We start from the raw sequence: 14,967 nt of genomic DNA on the forward strand, positions 1-14,967 counted from the left end.
ACACCCAGTCAGCTCAATCAACCCCCACCTGTGGAGCTGCACTGCTACAAACTCATGTAGAACAACAGATCCCAGCAACACACCCTAACAGTACCTCCCCCCTAAAACAGGGGCCTCCAGAGACACAGGCACCCAACACACAGGGATCTGAGACCTGGGGGATTGACTGGCTGGAGAAATCCACACCAAGCCAGCTCAATCAACTACCACCTGTGGGGGGCTGCACTGGAAGCTAACATGCTCTTGGACATGCGGTGTAATATTTTTTTTATTTCTTTAAATTCCCTGCTCTGTTCAGAGTGGGAATGCATATGGAAACGCTGCCCATACGCAGTGCGTTACCTATGGACACCGTATCATACGCAGCTCACACAAGTGCATGCTGCGATTTATTACTTTTGCGTGTCAATATGCAGTGTCCACATGCCAGTGTGCATGGATCAATGAAAGTCCATTGACTCTATTGAGCATGTATGACGCGTCTAGGCAATCCACGCATGATATGCAATGAAAACAGAGTTGTGGGCATGAGCTCGTAACGGCCTAGTTCCAGTCCTGGCTTCCAGTTCCCTGTGTGTGAGCCCAGCTGACTTCAGGCAGCTGAACTACTGCTATACCTACGGCCAGATGATCATTGTAGCACCACCTCCAAGGCCTGTAACATCCATTATTCAGTGAGAAGAAGTTACAAGCCCTTTCTAGTTTAAAGCAAATATATATATTTATAAATATGTATGTATATGCATTCCACAGTTGAGGGGCAACAGATGCCCGACAGGCCATCCCAGCAATAATCGCTCCTGTGCTTCTATTACACAGGAAGAAGCATCGCTAATGAATGGAGGCGGAGAGGGGCCGGTGATTGTTCCAGCCCGCTCACCCCCATTCACAGTAAGCAGGCAGTCGTTCACTTATGAATGACTGCCTGTTTACAAGGAACAATACGTTGGTCAGCTTTCTACATGCAGAAAACGAACAAGCGTGAAGTGGAAGACTTCTTGTTCGCGGTTTCACTCGGGGCAGGCGTTTACACTGAATGATAATGTTCAGATTTTCCCTGGATCGTAGGAATCCAAACGATATTCGTTCTTTGTAAAAGCCCCTTTAACGGATGTGGTATCATGGTGTACTGTGCTATCAAACAATGCCTGACTCTTTCCAGTGATGCCCGCTCCTGTGCTGTTACACAGGAGTGAGTATTGCTGGCATCGTTCACTGAGCTGCAGGAATGGAACCCGTCCACCTCCATTCACAGTAAGCAGACAATCGTTTGGAAGTGAATGACTGCTGTTTACACTAAATGGCCTGTCATTCAGTTTTCTGCATGCAGAAACTGAATGACTGAACAACTCTCATTCAGTCTCAGCGTGCGTTTACACGGGACGATAATCATTCAAATTCCTGCAGCAATTTGTAAAAGGGCGATTACACATTGAATTACTTTACAATAAGCTTTGCTGTGCTAAGATAAGAGAACAATAGCCTTGTAAAGGGTTAAGATAAGATCTACATTTCTGCACTTGCTATCACCATCAAGCTGCCTTTGTACTTCTGTCCACTCTCTCTTCCCGTAGGCATCTATCCGTTTCTATGTAACGTCACGTTGCTGGGCAGAGTGACGCGCATATTCTGTACTAGAACGTTTTGTACACAACCTAACCTCTGTAGATTATGCCATGCCCACTGAGGGCAGCTTTAGAGGCAAACTGGCTTCGGATTGGTTACAATTGCATTTTGCTATGAAGTAACCTGACTTGTATTGGCTCAGTTTATCCAAAAAAAGAGTTGACTGTTTTAGCTCACAAATAGCTCTTTATTTAATACTACTGCAGTTCTGCCCTCCTCTCCCCTGCTGATGGCAGGAATCCTGCCCCCTGTGGGGTCCACACTGTCACTACTGCAGCAGTCACCCCCATCTATACAGCTCAGAGGGCTCCTGTAAGTTACAGGCTGTAACCCTTCCACTGCTGGGCAGGTGATGTGCTCCTGACAAAGCAGGCAAGACAATTAGGAGTTTAAAGGGAATGTTCCCACTTAGTGGAAAAAGATCTCCACAACCATAAATAAACTTATATGTTATGTTATTCAAAACACCAGTAAAAATCATTGAAAAGCAAATGTTGCCAAACGTTCACAACAGGCATTCCGCACTAAACTCTGCACCATAAGCTCAATGGAAAGTCTATCAAACTCGGTGCTATAGGTGCAGCTTTTGACTTGCCTTTTGTTGTAGATCCTCAGCAGACTTCACCCTTTCAAATAAAAGGTTTCCATTTTTTTGGACAGAAAAATAGTGCAGTCTGCAGCGTTATATTTCCGTTAAAAAAAACCTGAAACCTGACAGAATGGAAGCAAATGGAAGTCTTTCCATTTTTTTAAACCCCATTGAAATCAATGGTGAAAAAATTGGGTGTGTTTTATTTTAGTTTCTCTCCTCCAAAAAAGGAAGCAGAGATGGAAACCCTGATCTGAGCCATAACACAGGTGTGAAAGCATGTAAACATTCCACTGAGCCCTGTAGCAGGTTTAGCACATACAGCAGGGCCCTGATGGGGGGGCATATTACTCACTGAGCCCACTGAGGGATTTCCTACAGACGTCAGCTCAGGGGCATTCTGCAGTGACAGGAAGAAGGCAGCATGTTGTCAGTCATTTGTAAATTTCTGTAGGGTATTCCACATAGGGACGTGCAGTTTAAGGTGAGTTTATATGTTATTGTTTATTATATTCACTCCCAGTTTTAAGCTTGATCCTTAAAAGAGGATTAAAAAAAAAAAAAACAGCAATACTTTTGGAGCAAGTGCAGAAATGTAAGGCTGGGTTCACACGGGACTGAAATCCCGCAAAAATTTTTGCAAATCTCGTCCACTTTGCTGGCCAATCCCGGGATTAAAAGTCGCAGGTGGAATTTCCATGCAGAAAGCCTGCACGAAATTCTGCGACAATTACCCAGCATAATAAGAGAGTGAGCAGAATAGCACCAGGTTGCTAGGATGGTTCTGCTGTGAACTAAATTTTGTATTGAATTAAGAGGCTCACTAATCACTCCCTAAGGCTGCATTCCCACGAACGTATATCGGCTTGGTTTTCACGCCGAGCCAATATACGTCGTCCTCATCTGCAGAGGAGGGGGGGATGGAAGAGCCAGGAGCAGGAACTGAGCTCCCACGCCCTCTCTGCCTTCTCTCCATCCCTCTGCACTATTTGCAATGAAAGGAGGCGGGACAGGGCGGGGCTAACTTTCCCGAATTAGCCCCGCCTCTGTTCCGCCTCTCCCCATTGCAAATAGTGCAGAGGGGCGGAGAGGAGGCAGAAAGGGGGCGGGAGCTCAGTTCCTGCTCCTGCCTCTTCCTTCTCCCCCCCCCCCCCTGCAGATGAGGACAACGTATATCGGCTCGGCGTGAAAACCGAGCCGATATACGTTCGTGGGAATACAGCCTAGGGTGGATTCGGACGACCGTATATCGGCTCGGTTTTCACGCCGAGCAAATATACGTCGTCCTCATCTGCAGGGGGTGGGGAGGATGGAAGAGCCAGGAGCAGGAACTGAGCTCCCGCCCCCTCTCCACTATTTGCAATGAAAGGAGGTGGGACAGGGGTGGGGCTAAATGGTGAGAATTAGCCCTGCCCTGTCCTGCCTCTCCCCATTGCAAATAGTGCAGAGGGGCGGAGAGGAGGCAGAGAGGTGGGGGGAGCTCAGAGCCCTGCTCCTGGCTCTTACAGCCTCCCCCCCTGCAGAGAGAGACAACGAATATCGTCTCGGTGTGAAAACCGAGTTGATAAACGTCCATGTGAATCCAGCCTAAAAGGGGTTGTCTGACTTATTTTTTTTAATTTTGGTCCTCCCCACCGCTCAAAACTCTATTCTATCAATTCACTTACCATGGCGCCAGAGCACTGTTTTGGCGCTATGGAGACACAGCAGCTGATTAGTGATGCCACAGGTTTTTCTGCCTCAGTAAGATCCTGTAAACAGGTCACATAGGCTTTTAATGGAGAAGCCCTGCCTATTTATGGGACATCACTGATGGCATCCAGTGTTGGGGCCTCCTACTTACTGCAGCAGGCATGTGGTAATAGAGCGACCAGAGCGGCAGCAGCACATGAGCAGAGATGTATTTTATACCAGCAATATATGAAGTCTTACCCTAGAATTTCTGCACTTGCCAAGAGCAAAGCTAGGGGGTTGGGTATGGAAGTCGGGGCATGTGCCCTGGGCGCTGGCTTAGGTAGCATAGTGGACAGGTGCAAGATGCAGCCTTCACTTCCATCCCTGCTGTAGTCTTCCTCCACTGAGCCTTTTCTTGTGCTGTCTGTAGCTTGATACAAGCAGTATCTTAGAGCTCTCCTGGGTCAGGGCTGACAGATGAGGGAGGAGCAGGAGGGAGTCTACAAACAAGGAAGCTTTCTTTATTGACTGTTCAGGCTGCTAGTATGAGGCTCCAGCTAAATGTAGAGAAGGTATGAGTGTTGTTTGTAAATATATATACAGGGTGTGCCATGGAAAGTTAGACTGGCAATTCACTCTTTTGAAAGGTGTCTAAAAGGAAATGTTTGTTGCCCATAGCAACCAATCACAGTGCAGCTTTCATTTTATCTCAGCAGTATAGGAAATGAAAGCGGAATTGTGATTGGTTGCTATGGGCAACAGAGACAAGCTTTCATAACATTGCGGTGCCGAGCTACTTTTCTGTGGCCACCCTGGAGATATGTAACATGTATGTATATTTGTGCAAAAAAAATGTATGTTCCAGTGTATATCTGTACATGTGTATATGTCTGCACTTATGCATATATACAGCATGCGTGTATACACATATGTATATGTGATTACATATATAGAATATGTGAGTACAGTGCTATAAGTATATGGTATTATGTTACTGTTGGTATACTGTTACTGCATAGATTGGCAAAAGGGGGCTGTGACGCATAGACTGCACTCCCCTGAGTGGAAGACTTGCACAAACCCACTAATGACCGACAACATGCTGTCTTCTTCTTCTTCTCGTCACTGCAGGAGGTCCCTAAGCAGTCGTCTGTCACATATCCCTCAGTGGGCTCAGTGAGTAATATGCCCCCCCATCAGGGCCCTGCTATATCTGCTATAGGGCTCAGTGTATAATATCCCCCCTCTTGCTATATCTGCTACAGGGCTGAGTGGAATGTGTACATTGATTAACCCTTAAACTCCTAATTGTCTTGCCTGCCGTGTCAGGAGCACATCACCTGCCCAGCAGTGCAAGGGTTACAGCCTGTAACTTACAGGAGCCCTTTCCGGCTCTCAGACGGAAGCTGACTCCCATCGTTCACCAGAAGGAGCCGGCTCATAGAGCTGGCTTGTTTGCAAGCGACCCATCACTATTGGTCTGCTACTGAGTTTGGTTGAATTCGCAAGGCGTTACGGATAATGGGAGGAGGTGCTGCAGTTGCTTCGATAAATCCGCTTATCTGAAGCCTGAGACTACATGATAATGAATAGCGGCCTCCAAACTGGGATTGTAGCATCTAAAAGGTCTTTTCTGCCACAGTCTACGTAAAGCTGCTACTCTGGGTGTCAGTAGTGACCGCAGACTCGGGGTGTCAGGGACTTCAGTCAAGAATCGACCGCACAGAAACTTTGACACACGAGACTGGTCCCCGCTATTCCCAGGAGTGAAGCACCTGTCACCGGCCCAGAAAGGTACACAGCTCTGAGGCCGCTGGCTTAGATTTCCCTGTAGTGTTACGCTGTGTCCTCACTTATGGCCACTGCTGAGCCGTCACTGCTTCAGCCATCCCGCTGAGTAGTCCTAGAACCCAGCATTGTCCTCTTCTCTCCTGTCCTAGCTGGCAATTCTGTATCATCCACTCGTTTGACATGTACCCGGTCTAAGTGACGAGCGCCGGTTGGCATGTGGTTACTGGGTGCCCCTCTCCATTAGTGTCCCGCTTCACTCTGCATCATCCACAGGTTCTGGGATATCTGGACTTGTTGCGCCTCAGCAGAATCTAATCTACCAGAGAAGAAAAGATTTATCAAAGTAGAAGAATCTTCAGAAACTCTTCTGATCCAGAATAGACTCTGGGAAGACCCAACATGTCGAACGAGCGGGCCAAGAAGATTATGGAGGGATTCAAACTGTATCCGAACACGTGTATTGTGGTAATAAGTCTAAACTGTGCCGGTTGTATGGAAGGAGGTATATTTTTAACTTTTTCTATTCATGACTGACAGGTAATCCATAGATGATCAGGGGGGACCTGCTGCTCGGATCCCCACTGATCAGCTGATTCCCAGGGCTGCTGTCACTGTAGTCGGTGCAGGAAGCTGGAGGCGCTGACCATACTGCAGTACCTCAAGTTGCTATTGCAGGCGCAGCTCCCGTTGAATTCATGATGGTGGGGCTCTTGGCCGCTAATGTGAAAACTGAACATTTTTATTAGGGTATGTGCACACATCACAGTCAAAATCTGCGTAAAAATCTGCACGAAAATATGCAGGTGGATTTTGATGCAGATTTTAACCAGAGAATTCGCTCACTGCAATGAATGAATTCCGTGGTGAAAATCCACGCCAACAAATTGAGCATGCAGCGAATTCCAAAATCTACAGCATGACATTCTTCCATAGCTGACATTTTTTCTTCTTCTTCACTATAAGTGAATGTGGACTCCTAAAACACCATTCACTTACACTGGTCTGTAAATGATGTTTTAGGAGTCCCCATTCACATTGTACATTGTAATGTACATTGTTGTGGAATTTTGGCATGAAATCCGCTGCCAATTCCACAGCAATTCTGCAATGTGCAACTTGCCCTACGGGTGCATTCAAAAGTTGCGGAATTGGTTCAAATTTTCCACACTAAAAGGCTACCTACACATGGGCGAACACGATTTAGCCAACATACATGTTCATGCCGATGCGAGACATTTTTCTGGGAAAAACGCCTCCCATCACTTCTGTGAAGTAGTGATCCTCCAATGTGGCTTTCAGGTGCATTAGAGGATCGGCAAGTGTTTCCAATTGTTTTCATTGGGATACATCACATTGCCCTGCATGCAATGTGTTTTACTGTCCCATTGAAAACAATGAGCGACGTGTTCCGAAGAACGCAAAAAGATAGGACATGTGGAACATCGCTCATGTATACGACCCCATTCAAAAGAATGGGGTTCATGTTGGTGCGAGATTTGTGAATCTCGCAATGCACAAATCTCACACGAGATTCTCAGCCATGTGAAACAGGCCAAATTCACAACAAATTCCGCATTGAAAACTGCAGCTTAATCTGCACCATTCATGCAGATTTTGCAGTGGAATTTGCTGCGGATCTGCAGCAGAATTTACCCCATTCAATTGAAAGGGTAAAATCTGCTGGGGTCTTTCATTCTTCTAACTTGCTATCCACTGTCTGTTGTCATGTTTCATTCATCTCTAATAACATAGGCACCAAGACAGATAGCAGAAAGTAGAGGACAAAAAATTATACTGCACCTAGAAGTCTATGGAGAGGAGGAAGCTTCGGAGGGAGAGAGACCTGCACAGATGCTTCTGCTAAGAGTGAGTTATTTATTGTGTTATGGCTACTGCAATCACATCTACACTGCTCAGTAGTCCTGTATAATGTTCTTCTTGATGCTGTTACTTAGAAGGGTGTGCTACAGAGAGGTAGAGATGACAATATCCTGCTCTCCAATGTCTGTAGTGTATGAAGCCATCAAGTTAAGCTTTACACAATAGTGTATTCTGAAAAGTTAGCTGAAAATGCAGGTATGCTTTAAGGAGTAATTCAGTATAAAAAAAACTCCTAGAAAAATGTAAATGGGTATTCCCATCCCAGTTATTCTTGGCTGAGATGGAAATATCAGTGTGTCTGGAATTTCTGAAACTGCTGTATTATACTGTTTCTGTAATTCCCATAGAAGTGAATAGGAGTTACAAAAACGCCAAAGCACAGCAAGCTATACTGTTTTTGTAACTCCCATTCACTTTTAAACCCTTAGCAACCACCTATACACCTTTTTACGGCGTCCGTTAAGGGGCCTTATTCTGATGCATACTTCTTTTTATGGCGCTGCATCAGAAGACTGGCATGGCTCTCCCATGTCAGAGGGAATGGGGTGTGTTTGTTCGAACAGGTGAGGACCAGAGGATCCTCCAATAACTGCTGTTTAACCATTTATGTGGTCAATGCGATCACAGCATGTAAAGACTGGTAGATGGGGCTCCCTCTGTCACCCATTGGAGCCCTCTAGCTGAGCTACATTGGCTATATAATACACTGCTATACTGAAGTATAGCAGTGTTATAAAGGAAGCATCAAAGATAGTCATATTGAAGTCCCATAGTGGGACAAAAATAAATAAAAAGATGAGGATAAAAACTAAAATAAAAACGTTTTCCCATTTACTATGTAAAAAGAAAATAATTACAAATCTGGTATTAACTGTTTTTGTAATGACCCGTAAAGAAGTTAGTACATTATTAAACCCACATGCTGCTCGGCCTGAAAAAAACAAACAAACACCCCCACCCCGCAAAAAAAAAATAGCTATTTTCAAATATCTTGCCTTAAAAAAAAAATAGAAAGCAATCAAAAAGTCATAGAACTGATAAAAAGTAGAATTCCTCTGACAAATAAAAACCCTCAAACCACACAGTTGACAGAAAAAATTATGTATTTAAGGGCGCCCGCACAGAAACGTCACTCACCTGCCTCCGCCTCCGGTCTGCGCATGCGCTGGCTGCCCGTCAAGCCGGCACATCAAACAGCTGGAGCCACGGGCGCGGGTGAGTATGTGCTGGTCCCTGCCGGCCGCCGGATCCAACCCGCCCGTCTGCAGGCAGCCTAAATGTGATAATACAAAAATATACATCCTTTAAAAAAAATGTAAAAAAGTAGCAGAATTAATTTAACAATATTTATACCACAAGGTGAACACCATAAAGAATTGGCAGAATGTCAGTAAGCTTGCCTTTAGAAAAAACTGAATAAAAAGTGATGAAAATGTTATGTTCTCAAAAATAGTGTAAATGAAGACTAAAGCTTATCCCGTAAAAAACAAACCCTTGTAGAGCTCCTTCAATGGAAAAATGAAAACATTCTGGCTTTTGCAATGTGGTGACACAGAAACAAATATTTTTTTAAGGGTGAATGCGCACAGGCGGAAATTCTGCTACTATATTTCCCGCAGAATTTCTGCCCGTGCCAGCTGCCATAGGATTGCATCGGTTTATGCAATCCTATGCACACAGCCGCAAGTATACTGCGTCAAAACTCGCATGGTAAACAAATCGCGGCATGTCCTATTTCTGTGTGAGCCTTGCAGAGCCTCGCACAGAAGTGTCACCGCAGACGCGCCGGCTCTGCGCATGTGCGGCTGTGCGCCAGAAGGCACATCGCAGAGCAGAGAGAAGACCCTGGGGGAGGTGAGCTGGGGGGCACTGCAAGGGCACCGATCGCATCCTGCTGAGAGAATCCTCACAGCGGGATCTGACCCGGCCGTCTGCATTCACCCTAAAAAGCATAAAAAACACTGTATAAGGCTGGGCTCACACGGGCGGACCAGATTCTGCATGCGAGCCCAACTGGCGACCCTGCGTTCCTGAATGTACTGTAATCAGATGACCGCAGTGGCTCGCCGTCTGTCATGCGCAGTGCAGTTTTTTTTTGTTCTTGAAAGCATTTATCGCACTTTCACTTAGCGAAGACGTGGGCACCGACGGCCCATATGCAATTTTATTTGTGTATGGGCTTTGGGTCAGACGGCCTCCATTGACTTCAAAAGAGACCGTCGACGCATGCTGCCATTATTTTTTTTTTCCCGCTCCACACACAGAATCCGCAATTCCTATCCACGAGTGTAAGCGGAAAAGCGAATTTACATGTTTTTCAATGTCCGCGGATTTTCCACGCGGATGCCGATTGTGGATTGGAATCCACCCATGTGAGCACGGCCTAAACCTGGTATCGCGGTAATCATACTGACCCAAAGAATGTTACATAATTTTTACGGAAAATGAAAAAAAAATGAAGTTAAAGAAAAAATGATGACATTTTTTTTTTCCTTCCACCACTTCCTCACCCTCCTCCAAAAAAAATGTATATATAATATACGCATCTATATAATATACACAGAGAGGTGAGACACGCAGCAATTAGATGTTTATGGTATATCCTTTAGATATGCCATAAATATCAGAGATGTCTTCAGTTAATAATTTGTGAAAGCAAATCTAAACTTTCAGGTCACTTTTCAGAATAAACTCCATGTATGTGTACATGAGCAGAAGCAGAATTTCTGATCATTATACGACTTCTATCTGGCATTTTTCATCAGTTATCATCTCTGCATGATGTATCTATAATTGTCAATATTCCCTGAGCTGGTGGGTGTAGACTAGTTGCTGTGATGTCTCTCATACACTGCACACATAGCAGGGCAGGATATCTTCTCTTTCTTTCTCTTTAGCACACTCTTTTTTTTAAAATAAATAGCATTACATAGGACATTGCACAGCAGTATTGAGCAGTGTAGATGTGATTTCAATAGCTGTGAGACAGTAAACACTCACTATTAGCTGCAGCAGTCCCTCTGGTGACTGCAACTTAGAGGGAAGAGCGATCTGTGGTACTTTGAAGTGATTTTTCGACACAAAATCCATAATTTTAGGTAAATAAAGTGAATTGCACTTTCGCTGGTTATTATACATTGGCTATCATACTAAGGCTGGGCTCACACAAGTGAGTTGGATTTCGCGCGCAGATATCCGTAACGGAAAACCTGCAAATGATTGTGGAAACAAATTGTGTATAGTCACGTATGTGTGATGTTTTCTGGATGTGTCCGTATGGACAGCATATCATCCGCATGGAAGAAAGATTGCGGAATCTGCAATTCAAATCCGCTCGTGTGAGACCCTTTCCCTAAGGCCAGGTTCACATAGGCATATGTTTACCGCGTATTACACGGGCTCTATACAGTAACTCACAGGCAATCGATTACATTGCCTTATGAAGTGCAGTTCATATCAGCGTGCCTGAATTGTGTGATATGTGAGTGCAAAAAATAACATAGCATGTTCAATTTTGCCGCGTATATATGCGAGATAGGCCCCCAGCACACGGGCAGAAATTCCACCCGTGCCCGTAGACATAGGATTGCATTAGATAATGTAATCCTATGCAGACGGCTGCAATTTGTCTGCGTGAGAACACGCGCGGAAAACAAATCGCGGCATGTTCTATTTCTGTGTGGGTCTCACAGAGGCCCGCACAGAAAAGTCACTAGTGATGGACCGGCTCTGCTCTGCGCATGTGCCGGCTGGTCGGCAGCTGGCACATAGTCCAGAGAAAAGACACCGGGAGCGGGTGAGCCGCAGGGCTGTGCAGGGGCACGGGTCCGCATCCTGCTTCGAGAATTCTCGCAGCGGTATCCTACCTAGCCGTCTGCAGGCGGCCATAGAGCTCATTGTTCTCTATGGGCGCGTAAATATATATAATATATATGGCGTTGGAAATGTGAACAAAAAACAAAATGGGTGTACTGCGCATGACAGCGTGTGTGACTACGCTGTCATGTGCAGTACAATTTCGCCGCTATATACATAATTAACCCAATACATTACAAAAGACAAAAACGGTGGTGAAATCTGCAGAATGAATTGATTTCCAAATGCGCACCACTGCTTAATTTGTGTGGAAAATATCCTTAGCACGTATCTTTCACATCTCATATACTTCGCTGGTATTGTATTACTCTACGGACGTTTCACATATAATTCACAGTGTGCATGTAACCAAACCTCTCCTGCAAATGTAGTTACCCAGGCTTCCTGTAGCTCAAGGTGCCAGATCTGTTTGGGCGTGCAGCAGTGCAGAAGTAGGTAAAGTATGTAAGGCTGAAAAATGGCATATGTCCATTCAGTGTTAATCGAGGTATTACACTCTGCTTGCAGTGCAGTCTATAATTGCAAAGTTGTTTGCATGAGGTTTGGACTTCTGTAACTGTTGTGTCAAAATTGCATTTGGTCAAAGTTGATATTAGTTATGAAGCCGCAGTGCAACAGCTACAATGCTGTTCAGGAAAAAAGCTCTCAAAGGCTGTGTGCATTTTTGCTTGCTTTCTATGCTTGTACTGTTTTTCAAAGCACTGCAGATTGGAGGACTGACATATTAGTCAGTGAGAGTAAACTGAGGCTGCTTCTCAGCTCCTTCCCATAGCTTTCTCTCCTGAGCAAAAACTAGCATGCTGTCAGTAGTGCACATTACACAGCAAGGGATTTGTGAGAAACAACCACTCAATGTCTTTCTTCAGTGACCAACTGCAGAAAACAAAACGAGCCTAGTTGGTCTTGTTTTGCAGATATGCAAATGAGTTGTGGCTTAATTATATGAACAGTCTTGCCACCTGAGGCCCTACAAGTGGTTCCAACCTTGGCATGTAAAAAGGCTACTTGTATGTAGTGGGCAATCAAAGATAATTCATCCAGTTAACAGTTTGAGAGGGGGGCACATTATTGGAATGTGAGAAGCTGTTAGGAACTGTTGGGACCAGTGGATGCGTGAGGGCACACACAAAGCGTTTGGGCTCAGGACGCCCTTGACAGACCACCAGTAGAGAAAACCGTTCAATTGGCACCAGCAGCTCCAACTGCTTAGTTGTCCTCCATCCTGAGACAGGTGGCACCATTGTTACAGGCCCCTGTGTCTGTTGGAACCATTTCCAGGCACTTGGCTGAAAGACATTTGGCTTAATTACATGTAATGCCTTTGACACCCACTCATCACTGCCTTTATTTGCAGTGGTGCCGTGAACAATGAAACTGGACTGCTACAGAGCAGAACCGGGTTGTCTTCAAAAACAAATCCAGGTTTAGTTTGAGCACTGACGATGGCTGTGTTTGTGGCTGGAGACTTCAGGGTGGGCATCTCAATCTACCCTTTGCTGTAGAGTGGCACACTGCCCCACTGCTAGTGTCATGCTATGGGGACCCATAGCAAATGACAGTCGGTGAGCACTAGTAGTGGTACAAAGGACAATGACCGCTCAGCAATATGTTCAGGACATCCTGCAGCCACGTGTGTTCCTCTCATGGTGGCTTCCAAGAGGTGTTTTTCAGCAGGATAATGCTTGGCTGCACACAGCAAGGGTGTCACAGGAATGCCCCCCCATAACATTACCAAGCTTTAGTGGCCTGCCAGGTCTCCAGATTTTTCACCAATAGAACATGTATGGGACCATCCGGAGGCCAACTTCAATAGTCTACGAGTTTGCTCAATCTAGAGGCTCAGTTACAGCAAATGTGGACCAATATGCTGCAGGATATCATATGGAACCTGTATGCCTCCATGCCCACCCGTACCACATCTTGCATCCAAGGTTGAGGCAGTACAACAGAGTACTAGAGCCTCCATGCTTCCCGTATCACATCTTATATCCAAGCTAGAGGTGGTAAAACGGGGTACTAGAACGTGCATGCCCGCCTGTATCATATCTTGTATCCAAGCTCGAGGCAACCCAACAGGGTACTAGAGCCTCCATGACCGCCTGTATGACATCTTATATCCAAGATAGAGGCGGTACAACAGGGTACTAGAGCCTCCATGCCCACCTGTATCACATCTTATATCCAAGCTACAGGTGGTACAACAGGGTATTAGAGCCTCGATGCCCATGAGTATGACATCTCGTTTAAGGCAGCATGTGGTGGGCAGCGGGGGGAGAGAGAGATCTCCCGCACTGCCCCCCCCCCCCCACCTTCCAGCATGCTGCTCGGGCGAGTACACAGTTACTCAATAGGACTGCTACTCGATTCAGTAGCAGCCTTAAACGAGCGTGCTCACTCATCTCTAGTAATAAATTATCCTTTTGCTTCGATGCTTGTTTTTTGGTTCTGCCAAGTTTTGTCGCTCAGTGCCCTGTCAGTGGCCAAATGGACAATGGATGAATTTTCACTGGAAACAGCGAATTTGAGGGATAATCATCCAGTGTAAAGGTACCTTAAGGAGCCTTTCAAACAGGTGGAATTAGCCCGCAGGGTACACACACAAGATGCGGTAAATTCTGCACCAAAATCTGTATAGCTCCATGTAGATTTTGATGCAGAATTAAAAATGGCTTAAAGGGGTTGTCCAGCGCCAAAACGGGTTTTGTTTTTTTTCAACCCCCCCCCCCCGTTCGGCGCGAGACAACCCCGATGCAGGGGTTAAAAAAGAACACTGGAGAGTGCTTACCTGAATCCCCGCGCTCCGGTGACTTCTTACTTACCTGCTGAAGATGGCCGCCGGGATGTTCTCCCTCGGTGGACCGCAGGGCTTCTGTGCGGTCCATTGCCGATTCCAGCCTCCCGATTGGCTGGAATCGGCACGTGACGGGGCGGAGCTACACGGAGCCCCATTGAGAAAAGAAGAAGACCCGGACTGCGCAAGCGCGGCTAATTTGGCCATTAGACGGCGAAAATTAGTCGGCTCCATGGAGACGAGGACGCTAGCAATGGAGCAGGTAAGTGAAAAACTTCTTATAACTTCTGTATGGCTCATAATTAATGCACAATGTACATTACAAAGTGCATTAATATGGCCATACAGAAGTGTATAGACCCACTTGCTGCCGCGGGACAACCCCTTTAATTCTGAGCAATGAGACTTGCAGTGAGGTTTTGGTGTGAAATAAGCTGCAGTTGTGGCTGCGTAATGCGGGCTAATTCTGCCCTTGTGAAAGGTCTTTAAGGATACGTTCACACAGGACGAAATATTCCACTGTCAAAATCTGTGTAAAAGTCCATAGGTCTAAACTCCAATTTTGATGCGGAATTGCTAGTAGAATTCTGCCATTTTCAATTCCGCATCAAAATCTGCACATTGATTTTGGTGTGGATTTTTCCACGTTAGCATTCTGTGGAATACTCCGTCCCGTGTGGCTACTTTCATACCAGCGTTTACAATTTTTGTTGCTCTGCTCAGTCACAGGAGCAGAATA

At 45.7% G+C, this 14,967-nt stretch overlaps 1 protein-coding gene across 3 annotated transcripts in view; it reads left to right on the plus strand.

Moving 5' to 3' along the window:
• The first annotated feature begins 4,388 nt into the window (after nt 1–4,388).
• Nucleotides 4,389–14,967, plus strand: part of PDE6D (phosphodiesterase 6D) — a 75,491-nt gene continuing 64,912 nt past the window's right edge. Inside the window, exons 1-2 of one of the 3 annotated variants that reach the window (XM_066602675.1) lie at nt 4,389–4,461; nt 5,954–6,123. In XM_066602675.1, the coding sequence (XP_066458772.1) occupies nt 6,080–6,123 (44 nt within the window). In that variant the 5' untranslated portion in view covers nt 4,389–4,461; nt 5,954–6,079. Of the gene's footprint in view, nt 4,462–4,646; nt 4,719–5,286; nt 5,684–5,953; nt 6,124–14,967 lie in introns of those variants that run through there. The other 2 variants (XM_066602692.1, XM_066602684.1) reach the window with 2 other exon arrangements.

This window comes from Eleutherodactylus coqui, chromosome 1 (genome assembly GCF_035609145.1).
Source record: "Eleutherodactylus coqui strain aEleCoq1 chromosome 1, aEleCoq1.hap1, whole genome shotgun sequence".
Taxonomy (NCBI): domain Eukaryota; kingdom Metazoa; phylum Chordata; class Amphibia; order Anura; family Eleutherodactylidae; genus Eleutherodactylus; species Eleutherodactylus coqui.